General features: G+C 50.9%; 8 protein-coding genes across 8 annotated transcripts; 3 read left to right on the top strand and 5 right to left on the bottom strand.

Moving 5' to 3' along the window:
- Window positions 1–67: 67 nt before the first annotated feature.
- BP01DRAFT_43337 (uncharacterized protein) lies at window positions 68–785 on the bottom strand. Its single transcript, XM_025579852.1, has 2 exons — window positions 320–785; window positions 68–238 (listed from the first exon to the last, which is right to left on the bottom strand). Coding segments are annotated over exons 1-2 (351 nt in total). The 5' UTR covers window positions 670–785; the 3' UTR covers window positions 68–237.
- BP01DRAFT_43336 (uncharacterized protein) lies at window positions 786–1581 on the bottom strand. The gene has a single exon (XM_025579851.1). The coding sequence runs from the start codon at window positions 1392–1394 to the stop codon at window positions 903–905; it is 492 nt and encodes a 163-aa protein (XP_025431515.1). The 5' UTR covers window positions 1395–1581; the 3' UTR covers window positions 786–902.
- Window positions 1516–4634, bottom strand: BP01DRAFT_43339 (AAA family ATPase SEC18). Its single transcript, XM_025579853.1, has 4 exons — window positions 4251–4634; window positions 4039–4188; window positions 3674–3986; window positions 1516–3616 (listed from the first exon to the last, which is right to left on the bottom strand). The coding sequence occupies exons 1-4, from the start codon at window positions 4358–4360 to the stop codon at window positions 1745–1747; spliced, it is 2445 nt and encodes an 814-aa protein (XP_025431514.1). The 5' UTR covers window positions 4361–4634; the 3' UTR covers window positions 1516–1744.
- Window positions 4635–4827: 193 nt separating this feature from the next.
- Window positions 4828–5943, top strand: BP01DRAFT_365599 (uncharacterized protein; the record flags this gene model as incomplete). Its single annotated transcript, XM_025576367.1, has 2 exons — window positions 4828–4835; window positions 4899–5943. The coding sequence occupies 2 exons, from the start codon at window positions 4828–4830 to the stop codon at window positions 5941–5943; spliced, it is 1053 nt and encodes a 350-aa protein (XP_025431513.1).
- Window positions 5944–6011: 68 nt separating this feature from the next.
- On the bottom strand, window positions 6012–8319 carry BP01DRAFT_340221 (protein arginine methyltransferase RmtB). Its single transcript, XM_025573392.1, has 4 exons — window positions 7796–8319; window positions 7277–7690; window positions 6979–7216; window positions 6012–6916 (listed from the first exon to the last, which is right to left on the bottom strand). Exons 1-4 carry the CDS (start codon window positions 8031–8033, stop codon window positions 6169–6171), a joined length of 1638 nt encoding a protein of 545 aa, XP_025431512.1. The 5' UTR covers window positions 8034–8319; the 3' UTR covers window positions 6012–6168.
- A 276-nt stretch (window positions 8320–8595) lies between these two features.
- On the top strand, window positions 8596–10333 carry BP01DRAFT_43290 (Mo25 family protein). The gene is made up of 5 exons (XM_025579850.1): window positions 8596–8806; window positions 8912–8963; window positions 9047–9528; window positions 9590–9862; window positions 9924–10333. The coding sequence occupies exons 1-5, from the start codon at window positions 8702–8704 to the stop codon at window positions 10161–10163; spliced, it is 1152 nt and encodes a 383-aa protein (XP_025431511.1). The 5' UTR covers window positions 8596–8701; the 3' UTR covers window positions 10164–10333.
- Window positions 10334–11917: 1584 nt separating this feature from the next.
- Window positions 11918–14776, top strand: BP01DRAFT_43268 (putative TBC domain protein). Its single transcript, XM_025579849.1, has 2 exons — window positions 11918–14196; window positions 14250–14776. The coding sequence occupies exons 1-2, from the start codon at window positions 12076–12078 to the stop codon at window positions 14625–14627; spliced, it is 2499 nt and encodes an 832-aa protein (XP_025431510.1). The 5' UTR covers window positions 11918–12075; the 3' UTR covers window positions 14628–14776.
- A 1931-nt stretch (window positions 14777–16707) lies between these two features.
- Window positions 16708–17898, bottom strand: BP01DRAFT_271532 (uncharacterized protein; the record flags this gene model as incomplete). Its single annotated transcript, XM_025571394.1, has 1 exon — window positions 16708–17898. A coding segment is annotated over one exon (1191 nt), but the record flags the coding sequence as incomplete, so codon positions are not given.
- Between the last annotated feature and the right edge of the window lie 447 nt (window positions 17899–18345).

Genomic DNA, 18345 nt, shown 5'->3' with positions numbered 1-18345 from the left:
AGCATGATGCGACAAGATTAAGTAGTGTATGCTTAGCCGATTGGACTACCATTGAGATAGCGTGCTTGTCCGTGCTAACCTGTGCTTGTAATTTTTATACGACCTGGATCTGAAAGTCACGCGATAGTAATTACTGGATGGCAGGCTTCCTTAGACTGTAAAACCCATAAGCAATATGCCGCCACGAGGGTGCGATATTCTCATACACCGTGAAAAGCTGCAAAGAATCAGGTGTCATCTGAACATTATACATTAGCATCATGCCATTCGACTGAGCACAAATCAACAAAATGGTTAGCAGGTGAAAAGAGTAGCTCACCAGTACCGCGCAGCACATGTGGTCAGAACAGGTTTGAGTCCCTTCCACGGATTTTCGACAAACACAGGCATGAAAACCACCAGATCATCGTGTTTATCCTTGACCCCGACTGCCCATTTGAGTAGATCGTTGTGACGAATGAAGCGGGTGCCGTTCGGCGCGGTATAACAAGCAGACCCGAGTCGTAGTTTCTGCCTGCCTTCGGCAGCCTTCTTAGCAATGTCTATAGGTTTGGATGTCTGTCCTGCAGTGGTTGTTGGGCTGTCAGAGCACTGTTTCTGTTGATCTCCTCCATTTGCTGTGGAGCTTTCTGCTGCCTTGAATGTCTTTGTTGTAGATGAATGCGACATGTCACAGCAGCGCTTGTCTTTTATCTCGGCAGGTCTAGTACTGGGGTTTTGGCAGGACCCAGAGACCTCTGGTATGGCGGCACTCGAGACTAAGGGGCGCGAGTTCTGTTGAGTGTCACCAGTAGCTGGCTTGGATGACTTTTGGTTGCTCGCGTGAATAGTGTTAAATCGATTGTTGGCGCTCACAGTAGGCTGAGCGTAGTGACCTAAGAAGTTCCAGAATTAGCAAAAGATTAGATAGAATTGCATGAAGAGGGTCTACGCTGAAACTCATAAGCATGAGGAGTTTTATTCTTCGAACAAGTTTGCTGAGAGCCCTTGACCTTCGTCTGCAGCTGTTGACCTTCATTTCTTTCCTCAACAAAGACTGTAGCAGCCTTTGCATTCATAGGGTGAGGCAAGCGGACATTGTTTTGTGCTGAAGCATGGATAGGTAGACTGCACTGTTCGTTTGCGTTCTCTCCTTGTAAGGTGGCACGAGCTTTGCAATCTTCGTACAGTGACGACGTGCGCAGTCTCAAAGGTCTGTGGCTAGGTACATCTTGTACATCAAAGGAAGCAGCTTGAGGGGGTTCAAGAGCCTTCAGTTGAGAAGGAACTTCGTAATTCTTCAGTGTCTCGGGAGCCCATTCTTGCAAAAACTCATATTCCTTCTGCGACAGTGCTCGCTTCAGGATCTGCTTGGGTTGAATAGAGCCGGAAGGCATGGTAGAGTTTTGCAGCATACGCGTGGTGTTTAATATATGGTGATGATCAGGTAGGCATGCAAAAGAAGGAAAAGACGGGAGTGACCGCTAATGCCGATGAGAAGTAAGGTGAAATCGAAACGATGGGGAGTCTGGATTTCTAAAGACAGACCGAGTGTCCAAGGTGCGGCGAAAGGAAAGTGGACAGTTCCTCCCCACCGAGCTATAGCGAGGTGAATAAATTGAAAACGGCAGGGGCCTTATTAAATCAGCCTGTAAGTCTCTTTCCAATAATCACGCGTGGACATTACAGACTGTCACGTTCAACTATTCTAGCATCAATGTACACTTTGACATACCAGTCCTGTCAAGCATAGCTCCAGCTGACTCTACGCAAAATTGTGTTCCTCCTGAATGGCACGGTTGATGACACGCACAAAGCGGCCTACCTTGTCAACATCCTGCTTGGCCGTCTCAATTCCCAAAAGCACCTTCTTGACACCAACCCCAATAGTCTTGCTTTCAGAGATGTCGTCGAGGCCCTCTAGTGCTTGCTCAATTTCTGACGCATCGAAGGCTTCGGACTTCTCCAGTATATACCTCAACTCCTCGTACGTCATCACGTTCGGAACCATAATGTCGGCATTGAAGGAGTTATACACATCTAGCTGCTTCAACACAGCTCTCTCTGTAGTGGTTGCCAGAACCAAGAGGCGTCGGCCCTTGCTGGGCTGCTTTCTCAAGCATACCATCAGCGTTTGCAAAATGGCATTGCTGAATCGCGGGCCAATAGGCACCCACTCAATTAAGCGCTCGATATTGTCGACAACAACAACACTCGTACGACTCTTATATGCGTCATCGAAGATTTTAGTAATGTGCTGAATCTTCGCCATTTCACTGTATCCAACCATGTCCTCGGGACTGATCAGTTTGATGAAGGGAAAACCGGAGTCGATGGCAATTCGAGCAGCAAGGGCTGTCTTTCCACTTGCGGTCGGACCATGCAGTAGAACAGAGAAAAGAGGTGAAGATTCAGCATTGCTGACTTGTTTCACGAAAAGCTCCCCTTCTTTAAGAATCTCGTTGATGCCTGGAGAGAAATGAATGATGCCATATTGAATGCGACTGGACAGCTCCTCCTCGGAGACACCAAAAGCCGGCTTGACTTCGTCAAGTGCGTGGTGGAAGTCAGCTCGATTGACTTTCATGTTTACAACATCATCACTGACGTTAGCCATTGTCCCGACTTTGATGTGCCGAGAGAATGCGAAAGATGACGCAGACTTAACAAGACCAGCGATTTCGGCTCCAGAGAAATTCTTCGTCAGCTGAGCCAGCTCGGGCAAATCGACGTCATTATCCATAACATTATTGTCGCGCATCTTTTGAGTATGGATCTTGAGGATCTGAGCTCGTCCACTCTCATCGGGAAGAGAAATCTCCATGTGGACTTCAAGACGACCAGGACGCAATAGTGCCTCATCAATCATGTCTTTTCTATTGGTCATACCAATGAGTAGAATGTTGTTAAGCTGATCGACACCGTCTAGCTTCGAAAGCAGCTGGTTGACCACGCTGTCTCCGACACCAGTGCCGCCACCTGCTCCGCTACCGCGCTGCTTACAAACAGCGTCTAACTCATCGAAGATGATGATGTGAAGACCACTCTCTTCGCCCTTTTCCTTGTACTCCTTCTCTGCGTCTGCGAATAGTTTGCGGATATTCTCTTCCGACTGACCGACGTACTTATTCAAAACCTCTGGTCCGTTGATGACCTTGGGTTCTCTGGCGTTCAACATTTTTCCAATTTGGCGAGCAATCAGCGTTTTACCTGTTCCTGGAGGGCCGTAGAGCAGAATACCCTTCACATGCTGGAGACCCAACTTCTCAACAAGCCCCGGTGGGAAAATTCGAGACGCGAAGGCACGACGGAAGATAGTGCTGAACTCTGAGTCAAGACCACCAATACCCATATTTTCAAATTTGAAGTCAGGCTGGATGATGGAGTTGGCAGCCGGTCGACGGTTCGAAGCCTTTAGGTTAATACCTGTACGAGCATCCTTGAAGAAAGTTATCTGAGAGTGTCGCGTGAGTATACCTCTAGCAGTAGGGCTGGTCTCTACTTGTCCACCGCTAGGGTCGGGGGTGCCGGAGGACAAATCGACGCGCTGGACGGTCTTGATTGTCAACAAAAGCGGAATACTTCGGTGATCCATAAGGATCTTCTGACCCGGGGCGAATATTTGATTTTCGAAGTTCTAATCCTGTGAGAAACCATGACATCATCGCGGCTGAAATAGAAGTATGAAGCATACCTTGATCACAACGCTAGCTAGCTCGTCTTGGTCATATGGAGTCTCGACCCTTTTCTTGCCAGCGAATCCTACTTCGATATCGGTGGAGCCGACGTACGCCTGGCCACCCTGGCTGAAAGGATCGTAAATCTGCACTTGCACTGAATCTGTGAAGGCGATACCAGCCCAGGTCCGCTGCGGGTCTGACATGCTAATATGACCGGGAGGGAACCCATCAAGCGGACGCGCGGAGAGAACATAAAGATCGTTGATGAGAAGAAGAAGGTCGTGCCCATCGCGGGAGGGGGGGAAGTCCTGAGTGGAGACAGCGACTCTAAGAGAGTGTCAGAACAATGAACCATAGCTTGCATTCGACAGCAACGTACAAATTTCCAAAAGTATACACATTGTCCGGGCTCTTTGCAGGCCGCAGCGTCCACGTTTGACCAGAGTTGGCGTGCTTCTCGCTCCGTGCTGGCATATATGATGGGCTAGGTCTGCCCATGGCCTGTAGCGGGGGTCCATATCCTCCGGGACTAGTAGAGATTATGAGTTAGCATGCCATCGTGTGAAAGCCTTGCGTGGTTCATATGCGCACCCTGCAGCCTGATACCCGCCGGGTTGATTAGGGACCGGATGACCATCCCCACGGGAGGGGCGAGAGCCGAAAGGATTAGGCACCGAGGGGTAATTGTTGCGATTAAACATTTTTGTTCAGAGATGTAGCAATGAATGATAATGCTGAGGGCAGCCGAGGTGTGGTAGCGAACAATAGCTGACGGTGCGGTTGAGCGGTGGGGGAGGGGCGATTAGATGATGCTGCCGGCAGCTGTGGCACAATTTCAACTGAAATGAGAAATAAAAGAAAGGTATGAGAGAAGTGAAGAGAAGACTTGAGCAGTTGACGCAAAGTATAGCTAGATAGTGTCTGTAAGGTAGCAGGAATATAGAAGGTGAGGGGAGTGAGAGCAAGAGAAGTAAGTGGCGGCTAGGTATGAACCGGGGGAGCTCCTTTCGCAACACATGGACATAAGGGAACTACCATTTGCTTAGTCTTAGTCCATCGGCCCGCGGACCTCCGTTTTCGCCGACCACTAACTTTATGACGACTCTTGCGGTCGTCAAGCACTGCATCATCTCCATTCTTTCTTTTCATATTTGGTCATCGTCTCAAAATGCCGCTGTGAGTCAGGACTTTCATCTCTTTCCCTAGCTTATAGTACTGACAGGAATTCTCATCGTCCAGACACCTCCTCGGCAAGAAATCATGGAACGTTTACAATCAAGAGAATATCGCTCGCGTCCGGCGCGACGAGGCGCAGGCTAAAGCTCGAGAGGAGGAAGAGGAGCGTCGCATGCAGGAGGTTGACGCTGAGCGAAGAATCAAAATTCTGCGCGGAGAACGACCGTCAACACCAATTCCACCGCCGCCGGAGCCCTCTGTTGCTCTCACAGACAAACACAAGCACTACCCGGAGGATGCGGCGAGTCGACGAAAGAGAAGACGTCTGGCTGGGGAGAACGACACGGATAGGGATATCAGAATTGCTCATGAGGATGCGAAGAGAGCGATAGCCACCCAGGACCAGCGGGCTCGTCTTCGTTCGAGCGATGCGCCACTTCATGATAGCAGCGGGCATATCGACCTATTCCCGGCAGAAAAAGCCCGCAAACCAGTTGAGAAGAACACGGAGGCTGAAAAGGAGTCCTCTAAAAGGCAACGAGAATTTGAAGACCAATATACGATGCGCTTCTCGAATGCAGCGGGGTTTCGGCAGTCAGTCACTCAAACGCTTTGGTATTCGTCATCCCGGGTGGATGCAGAGGCATCAGAATCCATGCCAAGCAAGGATGTTTGGGGTAATGAGGACCCTCTAAGAAGAGAGCGAGAAAAGGCACGGATGGATGCCAATGACCCTCTGGCAGCGATGAAGAAAGGGGTCCAACAGCTACGGTCGGTTGAGCGAGAAAGGAACAGATGGAACGAGGAGCGGAAGCGCGAGCTCGAGGAATTGAAGTCCACGAAAGATTCCCGGTCGCGTCGCCGCAGAAGACGATCACCATCGCTAAATAGCCTTGAGGACTTCAGACTCGATGCTTCCCCAGACGGTCGCCAGAAACACCATGATAGAAGCTCACCTCGACGTCATCGTCATCATCACCATCACCATCATCGCAAGGACAGAAGCCGAGAGCGATCTCATCGTCGAGATTCACATTCTAAAACGGAATCCCACCATCGTCGCCATGACCGTCGTAGACCGGCAATGCCACAAATTGAACGTGATTAACCAGAGAGCATTGAGCATATGACTAATACCCAGAGGGTTTGCGAGCAAATTATTCAGCGCGAGCGACTCATTATCTATTACCAATACAGCGGAGTACGGAAAGCTAGTGTCTTACGCCAGGAAAGTTCGTGATCGATGCGAACACTAGTATGATACCTAACCGCAGCGAAAAGCTTACTGGAAAGTATCGTATATCATAACGGTTGGCCACTACTCATCTTGGACTCACTGCAAACTCCACAGCTGAGAACCCTTCTCGTTCTCGGTGTCCCACTCAATGCTGATGTCCAATGACCGTGAGCCTGCCTCCTTCTTTTGATAACCGACCTTACCAGTGATCGTTTGGCCCTTCTTAAGAGGAGCAGACTTCTTCTTCTCCTGGTCGATGAGGCAGATGGTTTGCTGCCAGTGCGTTTCAGTGCCGTGAGGGCCAGTGGTAAAAGAAACAATGCCCTTCTTCTGCATCTCAGAGGGGATGGCATTGTCCGCAAGAGGAGCGTCTCTGGAAGGCATAAAGAAGATGTCGAACCAGATAGCGAAGCCATCAAGTGCGTCAATGTCTTCGTTCAGAGTGACCTTGAAGTCCTTCAGGAAGGATAGTTCCTCGACAGTGATAGTATGCAAGGGAAGAGGCAGGAAAACATCAGAATCTCCGGGAATTGATGATGGCGGTACATGACGGACAAGTGCCTCGTCGTAAATACCGGTAAGCATGCTCTTCATGTTGAAACCGTAGACACTCTTCCAGAAAGTAATGTGCGATGAAATGAATTCGGAGTCAGCGAATGGGGCGATCCGGAGCGTAGCATGCGACGGAGCCATGAGGCCTCCAGGTGCAAGATAGCGGTCCCGAGCATAGATTACCGAATCGAACATAGCCTCGAACAGAAGGCCGTAGCCCATCCATTCAGACACGATGATATCCACCTGCGGAACGGGCAATGTAACTTCCTCAATCTTGCCACGGATACACCTGGAAATTCAAATATTAGCTTGGGCCAAATCAACGTCGGAATGAGGGAAGGGAAAACTTACGTTATGACATCCCCAAAACCGTTCTCATAAATGATCTCCTTGGCTCTGTCGATGATGTTCGAGTTATCGACGGAGATGACTTTACGAGCACCAGCCTTGGCACAGAACATCGAAAGGATTCCGGTTCCACAACCAACATCCAAGACGACCTTGTCCTTGAAAACATGTTTGTTTTCGTAGATGAAGTCCCGGTAAGCTTCAGTGCGGACTGTGTCCTTCAGCATGGACTCGTGAATGCCTGGATATCCTGTTAGATAGCAAATCCCATATGGAGATACCCGGCACTCATTAACTGTACCATTGTATGAATAGGAAACGAAATAATCGGCATCAGCTTCCTCAATTTTGCTCGTAGCTCGCCGCGCAGCAGGAGCACTCGGATCGGCCTTGAGCTTCTCATCCTCCTTGGATAATTGCTCTTCCATGGACTTCTGAACCGCATCTCTATATTCAGAGAATTGAGTCTGGAGGCGCTCAAGATCCTCCTGCAATTCGATCACGCGCCTTTCGGCGTCCGTACTTCCTGCAGCCTCAGGCTCTTCCTCGTCGATATCATCCAAGCTGTACAGTAGAGCATCGTCTTCGAGGACGGGCATCAAGTAGAGTTCGTCGTCGAACTTATCCTTCGAGGAGACATCAGGCGACATATTACCCTGCTTGACCTGGGAGCGAATGTAGTTGACGAGCTTGATAGTGCCCAAGAAGTCCAAGTCTGCCATTTCAATGCATGAAAAGTTAGCCATGTCACAGGGCACGAAGCGACTTCACGGGAATTGTGTGGACGTCGCGACGCATATCCACTGGGATAATTACACACCAAACTGCTTTCGAATTCCTCGCAAGTCAAAGTTGTGCTTGTCTTTAGTTTCCTTCAACATGGAAACCACATCGGGATACACTTTGTCGGAGAAAAGACCGACGACGGGCTGGGTTTCGTCATCAGGCTCAACATCTTCCCATCCTTCTTCATTGCTGATGTCGGATTCCTCAGAGGAGAGCGAGCGAGTGTCATCCTCAACGGGAGCACGCTGCAATGGAAGAGCAGAAGCAGACATGGCGACAGTTGCGGGGTAGCGCAAGGACCGATGTCGAGACGGGAATGTGATCAAATTGCCCACAGTATGATGTGGAGAAATGCGCCGATTGTGCGCTGCGTATAATCACTAATCCGTAGCACTGATACAGAGCTTCAGAATATGAAATATGAGGTAGAGGAGAGTAAAGTGAGACGGAGGAATCCAGTCTGCGGCGGCCGGAAAAGACAAACCGTAGGAAAAAAAACCCCCCCACCCGAAAATTGAAAAATGGAAAATGGAAATTGAGTGGGCCGGGCGGGCAATTGGTTGCCCCGCCTGCGTGTTTATTACTCGGGCAGTATTATTATCATGGCCCAGAACCACGATAAGAGAATCAATAAGCCTGAGTGAGGAGCCTGAGGTTGTTGTCGGCTTCCCCGCCAACAGAAGCGTCACCGCCTCCCCTCCAGACGAGCTGCAGCTCCCCCCCCTCATCTTTCACAGCCTCACCCTCCTCTCAGTGGAAAACCAACAACCTCTCTCAGTTCAATCCTCTGTCTGCTGTTGGAATAGAACCTCAGTGAGCATTTATCGCCACGTTTTGATGCCCCATACATGAGCTGAATCCGAGCGACCCTGCGCAGCGACTGCTCTATTTCCCTTCTACAGGCTGTTTTGGTTGCGCCGGCAATACAAAACAATCAAGCATGGCTTTCTTCTTCAATCGCGGTCGATCCCGCCAGCCTTCTGATCTTGTCCGGACAATCAAAGACACGTTGGTGCGGATTCGGGAGAATCCCTCGAATAACCAGGTTCGTTCCTAATGTGTATATTTTACTTGAAGCTTCCATATGAGTTCGGCGGCCGGACTGTTCCTTTCACAAACTCGAGCACATGCTGACCGCAGGGACATGTAGGAAGCGGAAAAACCGCTGGCTCAAATGAAAGTGATTGTTCAAGGAACGCAAGGTTCGTGTGCTCTTATTTATCACACTCCGCCGACGCTTCCCGCTCAATCCAATAAACCCCCCAGCTGACGTACTTCTTCGCAGATGTCGAGGTCTCCCCTGATCAGGTTCAGTCTTTGATCCAGGCGGCCTTACAGGAGGACTTGCTTTATGATCTAGCCCGCAGCCTTCATCTACTTCCTTTTGAAGCTCGGAAAGACACCCAAGCCATCTTTTCGCATATCCTACGTTTCAGGCCCGCCAATGCTAGCTCAAACCAGAATGACCCGCCCGTCATCTCTTATATAGTTCATAACCGACCCGAGGTAATCATTGAATTGTGCAAGGGCTACGAGCACAGCGAAAGTGCAATGCCGTGTGGCGTAATTCTGCGAGAGGCTCTGAAGTTCGACGTCATTGCGGCCATCATCCTATATGACCAGTCAGGAGATGGAGAGCCCGCGATCAAACTTACGGAGGTTCAGCCCGCTGTGCCCCAGGATGGTACCGGAATCTTTTGGCGTTTCTTCTACTGGATTGACCGAGGCAGTTTTGAGCTGAGTGCCGATTCTTTCACAACCTTCCGGGTAAGAATTATCCCTTAAAGCGTGCTGGTCCAGTCGAAAGATGCTCACATGTTTGCTCTAGGAGATTTTAACCCGTCACAAAAACCTAGTGACTGGTTACCTCTCGACCAATTTTGATCGATTCTTTGCGAAATTCAACGAGGTGCTTGTGAACTCCAATTCATATGTGACCAAGCGACAGAGCATCAAGCTCTTAGGCGAGATTTTGCTCGACCGGGCCAATTACAATGTAATGATGGCCTATGTAGAGAGTGGTGACAATTTGAAGCTGTGTATGAAATTGCTGCGAGATGATCGGAAGATGGTTCAGTACGAAGGATTCCACGTGTTCAAAGTATGGCAGATAGCACCCCGGGGCTCCCTGCGAAGGACGGCTGACTAAGAATACGATGCAGGTATTTGTTGCCAACCCAAACAAGTCGGTGGCCGTGCAGCGGATTCTTATCAATAATCGCGATCGCTTGTTGAGATTTCTGCCTCGCTTCCTGGAGGATCGAACTGAAGACGACCAGTTCACGGATGAGAAGAGCTTTCTGGTCCGTCAGATTGAACTTCTTCCCAATGAGCCGGTCGAGCCAGCACGCTCCACCCGTGAGCCTTCTAGATCCGGCGTCAACGCCGCCGCTGTAGCTTGAAAAGCTAGATCAGGAGTGTGTCATCTAACACTTCATCTTGTGCTGTGGATATTTGTTTTGGCCCTTGCTGGGTATGATTTCCGTATTCCACTCCCTTCTCTTGTGAATTATTTGAACTTGATGCGCAGGACTACATGCATTGAATGTATGTAATGCCTGGGTCGGATTTGCATGGAAGGTCAGCAGGCATCTGACCTTGTTGGAGTTACAATGGATGTGTCATTTATGGGACGGCTGAGTCGATCAGACGAGCAAGGCGGACAAACGAAAGGAGGCAATGAACCGAACAGGCTGTGTGAATGAAGAGGATAATGTATAAAAGCTGCAGTCATTCCTTGCGTTAGGACAGGACAGGATGTGCAGCAAAAAGCCGGGCTCTAGTAAATAATATAGTCACTGAGGTGGATCTGAGCCTTTGATAGAAGAAGACTCGCGAGCACCGCACCCGCTCATTGGCAGCGCAATCACGGCAACAGTTTCTTGGGGAATCCACTCACAAGGGGGTGGGTGGGATTAGGTATAAAAGCATCCCTCTCTTCTCCCTTCCTCGGTGGTCGAGCAAGGAGAGGAAGTTTGTGATGACCAGCTCTTAAGACATAAAGAGATCCAAGCTTATTCAACTAACTTCTGGGGGGAGGGGGGGGGGGGGGGGTGGTGCGTGCGCGCTCGACGGGAGGACCACTCCGATGAATATGTTGATTATTGTACTGTACACAGTATATGTAAGATTGAATTGACACAAGGAATGGGAGGTATTCTCACATTCAATCAGCCACAGAATGCCTGTCCTGCTCCTCTTTCCTTTGTCTTCAATTCACACCTCTCTCATTCTCATCACTACCACCACATGTTAGATAACAGTCAATTATAAATAGTGTTTTGGTGGTCGGGACCACGCAAAATTAACCGTGAAGCTCCACAGTTGCGTGGCCCTCCCGTGGAGTTAAAGCAGACTAAAATTTGTATAGTGGATCGCTCCTCGCCATTGAGTCGTCGCCGCCTCCTCTCTTCCACTATTTCTTCTGCTTTCCCCCCCTCCTCCTTCACCAACCCTGCTGGGATTACTCCTACAAGGTTTTGATTTTTTTTTTCTTCTCTGGATTTTGTCAATGAGGAGAGAGAGAATCGCAAAGTGAGGTGGTGTTGCTAGTAGCTAATAAGAGGTGAGCGCGCGCGCGCATTGCTGGAGTCCTTTTTTACACTTCTTTCTACATACTGGTGGAGCCTTGATCTCCTCCTTCTCCTTCTCTCCCCCTCCCCCTTGGCTCAGTAACTCCGTTTCATCGTGCCTCAACACAGACCAGATACGGCGAGGTTGTCTCCCCTTAGCCACACACATTCCGTGAACACCTCTTCCCACCCCATCCCCCTCCCCGACCTTTCGATCTCCTCCCTGGATTGCTGAAGCTTGTCCTGTCGCCAAGCAAGCAACTTTCCAGGAACTGCAATCCAGCCGTTCGGAAGTGGGAAGCAACGCCCGCCCCAAATTTCCTCCCTCTTCCTCCTCCTCCTCCTCCTCCTCCTCCTCCTTCTCTTCTCCGTCGCTTGATTGCGCGACGGCCATGATTTACCGCGCAAGAGACTTAATTTCCCCCAATTTGTCGCTCATTCCCTGTTCACAGATCCCATAATATTAATCCCTACTTTTTTTCATCACACGAACTACCATAACCATCACAATTCATTGGACATCTACTGCGCCCCCGGCCCTAATTCAGACCTTATCCGCTCCTTCATCTGCGATTCAAATTCGAATACTACATACAATCAATCGCCCCGCCGGCCGCTGCCTCTCCTAGCTAACGTGCACACCCATACACACTATCAACCCAGCATTAGTTGCAGGGTTCTTTCACAAAAAAAAAACATTACAATTTAATCCAGATAATACGGCGCAAGTCATGCCGGGATAATGGTGAATAATCGGCCTGTTTCTGTTCCCTCCGCCGTGATGTCCGATTCGACCTCGGCAATTTACAGCCTTCCCTACGATAAGACCGCTGCTGCGACAGTCCCAGTTTCACTCCGATCTGCATCGTTCCCTCCACCGAGTAATCAATCATTCTGCTCAGAGGACCGATCAAATCCGTCCAGTACCTCGTCCGGCGCCCCCCATGATCAAGCCCCACCCACCCCATCACAACGACCCATTAAACGCGGCAGAAACAGGTTGACAACCTTGCCGGATGCCGGTGCTTCTACTGTGAGCTTGCGATCATTGCGCAGTATTCCCAGCATTATCGTTGACGATACCGCATCGCGTCCCAGTTCACGTCCAGGATCTCGTCCCGGGTCGCGATGGTCAGAACGTAGATGGGGGGGCTTAAGGGGTAGAAAATCAGGGGAATTCGATCGGGACGATGATGACACACCGCCTGTCCCTCCTATTCAAGCCCCGTTCAACGGGATCCCACTGGACATTCCGAACGCTGCGCTAGACGGCCTTGGTCCGCAATCAATGAGGTTTTCAAAGCGCGGCAGTCTCATAAAGGAGGAGGAAAGGCGTCAGCTTCAACACCAAATCCAGCAGGCAGAAGCACAACAACAAAGAATTGCGCAAACGGGCCGGGCGGATCAACCTCTGCATGAACACATGCCGGAAGACGAGAGTGACACGGCTCTGCCAGCCATGGCATCCCCAGAAATGAATACCGCCGATGAAGAGCCGGTGGAATCGCCTACAAGACGCTCTAAACCGCAATCGACTCTACGTGTGAGACACAGCGCTATCGCCAGCAGAGCCATCTCCGCAGACGAAGACATGCTGTCGCGTCGCGTGCGCCTAATGTATGAGAAGGGCGATGAGAATGTGACCGACTCGGAAGTGGCAAGGTCCTTGGCTGCGGAGCACGGCGTTTTGTGGGAAGATGCGGCTCCCCCGAGCATGGAAGGCTCCCGTCTGTCTGGGCCAAGTGTATCCGGAACGGATACTCGAAGTATAGTGTCGTCTCTCGGGACGGATGGGGTGCCCGGTTTCAAGCGAGAAGCACACGAGCTTGCGGGAGGAATTGAGTATTGGCAGAATATCAAAGCTGGCGATGTGGACCGATACGGCTTCATTCGGTCCCCAACGTCAAATTCCAATGAAGGCATTGATCCTAGTCCCATCCAACGCGTCTCCACCAGCCTGCTGGTGGCCTCCGAAACTCCGAGGCGCAAATATTCCATGCGCCCGCCTTCAGCAATAGGTCCTAATCGCTCTTTCACAGGCCGATCTCCGACTCGAAAGTTATCCGAGCCATCAATTCGTCCATCGTCCTCTCAAAGCACCTACAGTTCACCACTGCGGCGGTCAACTACACGTTTTCGTCGGGCGGCAAACCATCTTCCTCACAATCGAACGCGTCGTGTCAAGGACGAGGCGGGGGACATGCTCACGCTGCCTACAAACGCTGTGAAGCCCGGGGATCGACAAGATGCAGCCGCTGCCCGCGCAGCGCGGAAGAAGGAGTGGGAGAGGGAAGACAAATGGACGAAGATGGCTAAACCGATACGGAGTAGTGACGGGGGCGGCATGACATTCGAGTTCGACACCACCAGTTCTAAGCTGATAGAACGGACATGGAAAGGCATACCTGACCGATGGCGTGCTACTGCTTGGTACGCCTTCTTGGAAACGAGCGCCAAACTACACAGCAACAGCCCTTCCAAAGAGGAACTCATTGAGGCGTTCAACGAATATCAATTAATGTCTTCTCCGGATGATGTCCAAATTGACATCGACGTTCCCAGAACGATCACCAGCCACATCATGTTTCGTCGTCGCTATCGCGGTGGTCAGCGGCTGCTCTTCCGCGTGCTGCATGCGATGTCTCTGTACTTTCCTGACACAGGTTACGTCCAGGGCATGGCTGCCCTCGCGGCGACGCTCCTCGCATACTATGACGAAGAACATGCATTTATTATGCTTGTTCGTCTTTGGCAATTGCGGGGCCTAGAGCGTCTGTATCAGTCCGGTTTTGCAGGACTCATGGAGGCCTTAGGAGACTTCGAACGAGAATGGCTGGAGAAAGGAGAAGTAGCGGCGAAATTAGTAAGTAACGTGGATGTCTTTTTTTGCGCGCCGTACTAATCTATCGCATTTAGAATGAGCTCGGAATCCCACCTACAGCGTATGGTACGCGCTGGTATCTCACTCTATTCAACTACTCCATCCCATTTCCGGCACAGCTCCGGGTGTGGGATGTGTTCATGCTGCTCGGTGATGCCGAGGATCTTACTGCTCCTGGGTCTTCTATCAAAAGCGGTAAGAAGGCTCACGTCAGTGCGTTCGGGAACGGATTGGATGTTCTTCATGCAACTTCGGCAGCCCTAATTGATGGCATGCGCGACATTGTCCTCGAATCGGATTTTGAGAACGCCATGAAGGTCCTCACCAGCTGGGTTCCCATAAAGGATGTAGAATTATTCATGCGCGTTGCCAAAACCGAGTGGAAAGTCCATCGTCGAAAGAAGTCCTCATAGTCGACTCTCTCAACTGATGTTCAAGCCTCGCCCGTGCAATTAGCGCGATGCGGACGGTTCTGTGATGACCTCGGTGGCTTATGTCGCCACCAAAATTACCCTCTACAATCACTTCTTATACCTAATCTAATGTTTTAGGTTGCTTCCTGGAATGTGGACCGCTGCCTCCAGCCGTCGAAAGGAAGTTCCTTATAATTCTCTTATGACTCAAGCGGACGATTCTTGATGACTAAAGAACAGTCGTTGTGCAATTAATACATCTATACCTGTGTTTTTCTTCTTATCCATCCTTCTACAGATGTTCCTTGGGTGTCCACACAAACCCACTTCCGTCGGCTCTTCATCCTGCCCACCAAGCAAATTCATGCTCTGCCTGTTTCCCTTACCTGACTTTGTCGAAGGCCAGATATTTCCCGTCCTCCGCTGGATACGTCTTGGATGCGAAGAGACAGCCCTTCTACACCGAGTATTTCATTTTTACTTCTGTGTTCGGCTTGTACCGCATCGGTCACACATGCGCCCCCCCCTTCTCTCTCTCTCTCTCCCTGTCAACATTTCCTACAGGTGTCTTGATTCTACATGCACACATGCACACATGCACCCTTTTGTTCTCATGTTTCACCGCCACAACAACAACTACTACTACTATCATCGCTACATTGTACTATCTGCGCCTCGCTCATTTCTTTTCCTTATGTTTCCTATCCACCTTGCCTATATACATATATACATAATCCCACACTGTCATACTATCTCTCAATACCATACCGTCAACTTTGTGCTTATAACTCGTCTTCTTGCCTCGATTGGGAACCTAGAACCCAGATCCAGCAGCAATATCCAGATCATCATACTCTTTCACCGTTCTATTCTCATTTCTCATTTCGTGTCGCTAAAATTGACATGGCGATTTCTCCTACCACCCGAAAGGGTACATCACCGGTGGTGACGGTGTGCGCGACACCTACGAATTGCGGATCCCTAGTTCTATCAACGTGGAAACCTAATCTGTCTGAGTTGACGGGTAAAGCCACACCAAGCCAGCATGAATAATAGTGACTTTGATTCTTGCTCTCGGTCACTACTGAAGATGTTGTGGTGTGTGAGACATCACACACATTATTTTCATAGAAACATGGTGCAGACATGAGAAAAAGAGGGGGGAAAGCAAGACGGAGTTGAAATAAACAAACAATCGGAGGAGAACGCTGCTGGCAACACAGTACGATACACCACATTACGAGGCTTTTAAGACTAGTCTCGCCTTGTACAATCAAGGTACAGTGCGTACAGTAATCATAAATGTGAATTACTCTCGCAAGCTCGTTGTTATGACCTAACCAACTGGCCTCTGCTTTGACTGATCCGCAGCACGGCTGCACATTGTAGATGGTAGAGGTCAACATCGATGTAGAGAACCCAATTCGGGGGATGGGCACGGCCATGGTTTAGGTTAACCGCTCGTCGGACTCATTGGTAAGACAGTACAGAAGAAGCAAAAAGTCGCCGAGCATAGCGAGATTCAGAGAGTAGAGTTGGGACAGCGGAACGAGATAAGAGAGTACAGAAAAGGCCGTTTCTAGACTTGGGTATCATAAAACTCAATCCAGCCCGATAGACACGAAAGGCTTCAAATGCAGAGAATCAACGATCGCTTTCCGACAGAGATATCATTACATAAATCAGATGGACCAGAGCACAATACGGAACGTCATTGGATCGACGACGAGGAACCCATGATGGCGGGTGGCTAAGTCTCCCGCGGCGGATCAGTCTGGCTATTTGCTTCACTTGATTTCGTGACGGCAGGCGGGCCCGGACTTTTGGTAGACCCTGCAGTTGACGGGGCCATGTCAGCGAGTGCGCTTTGCTGTACGCCCGGCTGTCGAACCGAAGAGATTTCCGCCGCGGACGGATCGCTTCGAGCAGGTACAAACTCTTCGCGGCGCTGATCCGAGTTCACAACCTCGGTAACTGGATTGGGGCTGGGACCACGGCTTCGCTGATCGGGTCTTGAATCCGCTATATGAGGGTCGTAACCCGATGCTGACTCGTTCAACGTTATCGGACCTCTAGCCGTTGGCGATCCTGGCTGAGAGGCATACACATTGCTGCCGCCAAGGACAGTCTCCGGCCCACGCAACGAGGGCATTGGAGCGGGAATATGAGGACCAGTAGCCTTCCTCTTCCGCCCTGGAGAATTATGAGATTCCACACGGCGTGGCCCCTGCGTTGCTCCAGGCGACTCCTGGCGAGTCCGCCCGCCTATTGGGTTGGCCTGCGACTGGCTGGGAGGCACCCAGTGATGAAAATACAGCGACGGCGGGGAAGGACGAGAGACGGAGTCTGACTTGCCTACCACTGACTGGGTGACCGGTATAGAGGATCCTGGAGCGTATTGAACATGACTGAGATTAATGGGTGGGGGAGGTTGAAGCTGCGGCTCGCTAGGAGGCATCCTCGGAACAGCCGAAGGCAGTCGAGTATCAACAACAGCATTCGTGACTGGCGGCGCTGGTGGTATATGCGGCCCCGCGCCCACAGGGTGTAGTGGTTGAGACAACAGTATGCTCGGAGGGGGCACAGCCTGCGCAGGGACTGATGCGGAAGCATACGGGTGGAGGGGAAGTGTGCGAGAGTCCCGTCGGACGTGCGATGGCCGCCGTTGAATCTGTGGTGGGGGATTTGACGGGACAGGCATCGTAGGAGCCGTACCCCGCGCGGGAGTCGATTGGGCCATGTGCTGTTGGACCATCTCAAGAATGGAGGGAGGTAGTCCTCCGGGACTAATTCCCGCGAAGATCAGCGGAATGAGGTGCGGCGGAATTCCGGCCTGCAACGCATCGCGCAGCATGCTCTGTTCGAGCCTTCGCTGCTCCAATCGCAGAGACTCTTGATGTGTCTTCTCTTCTTCCTGTTTCCTCCGATCCTCTTCCGCCTTGGCTTGGAGCCAATGGCGCATGGAGTCGTCGGAGCTCTGCCATTGGCCCGGAGGTGGGGGCAGGGTTTGATTCATGGCAGTAGCAGGACCGGTGCCACCTGCGAAGCCTAAATTTGGCGGCGGTAGAGTCAGGGAGGCCGGGGGCGGCAATCCACTGCGAGAGTTGTCCATCGAATTGTCTGCAGTTGATCTCGAAGGCGCCGCGATTGTTGATAATTCTGGCACCGGGGTTGGGGAAGACCGTGGGGTTGGAACGGACTGGCGAACAATAGCGTAATCATGGGGCCCTTTGACAGCGTTCTGCGACGAGGGCTTGAGTGTGAGCAGCATCCTTCTCCTTATGTGACAGCTTCGCCGAATGGATAAAAAAAGAGAGTGATTCGAGAAGCAAGCAAGCTCAGGGCGCGACGACGAGCATGAACCGAGCTTCAACTGGAGATCGATAGGCAGCACCGATAAGCACGAGCCGGAAAAGATCGTCTTCCAAGACCACTCGGTCCAGGACAAGCTTCCAATGGAAGTGGCGCCCAATGCACAGCATCCAATGGACTCACGAGGGCAGAGGAAGTCGGGGAGCAGCGAGGGTGAAGCACGACTGCATCGTCCGCCTGGCTGGGTGCAAGAAGTAGGTGGAGATTGGCAGAAGAAAAAGCGTTGGAGAGGTATAGAAGACAAGGACAAAGAGTGATGTGGCAGGGAAAGTACCAAAGCACTTGATTGCAAGAAAGCAAGCTTGTCAGATGCGAGCAAAACAAGCAGAACAACAAATAAAGAGCG

Source organism: Aspergillus saccharolyticus (assembly GCF_003184585.1).
Source record: "Aspergillus saccharolyticus JOP 1030-1 unplaced genomic scaffold BP01scaffold_14, whole genome shotgun sequence".
In the NCBI taxonomy this organism is placed as follows: domain Eukaryota; kingdom Fungi; phylum Ascomycota; class Eurotiomycetes; order Eurotiales; family Aspergillaceae; genus Aspergillus; species Aspergillus saccharolyticus.
This window is presented reverse-complemented; position numbering and strand designations above follow the sequence as displayed.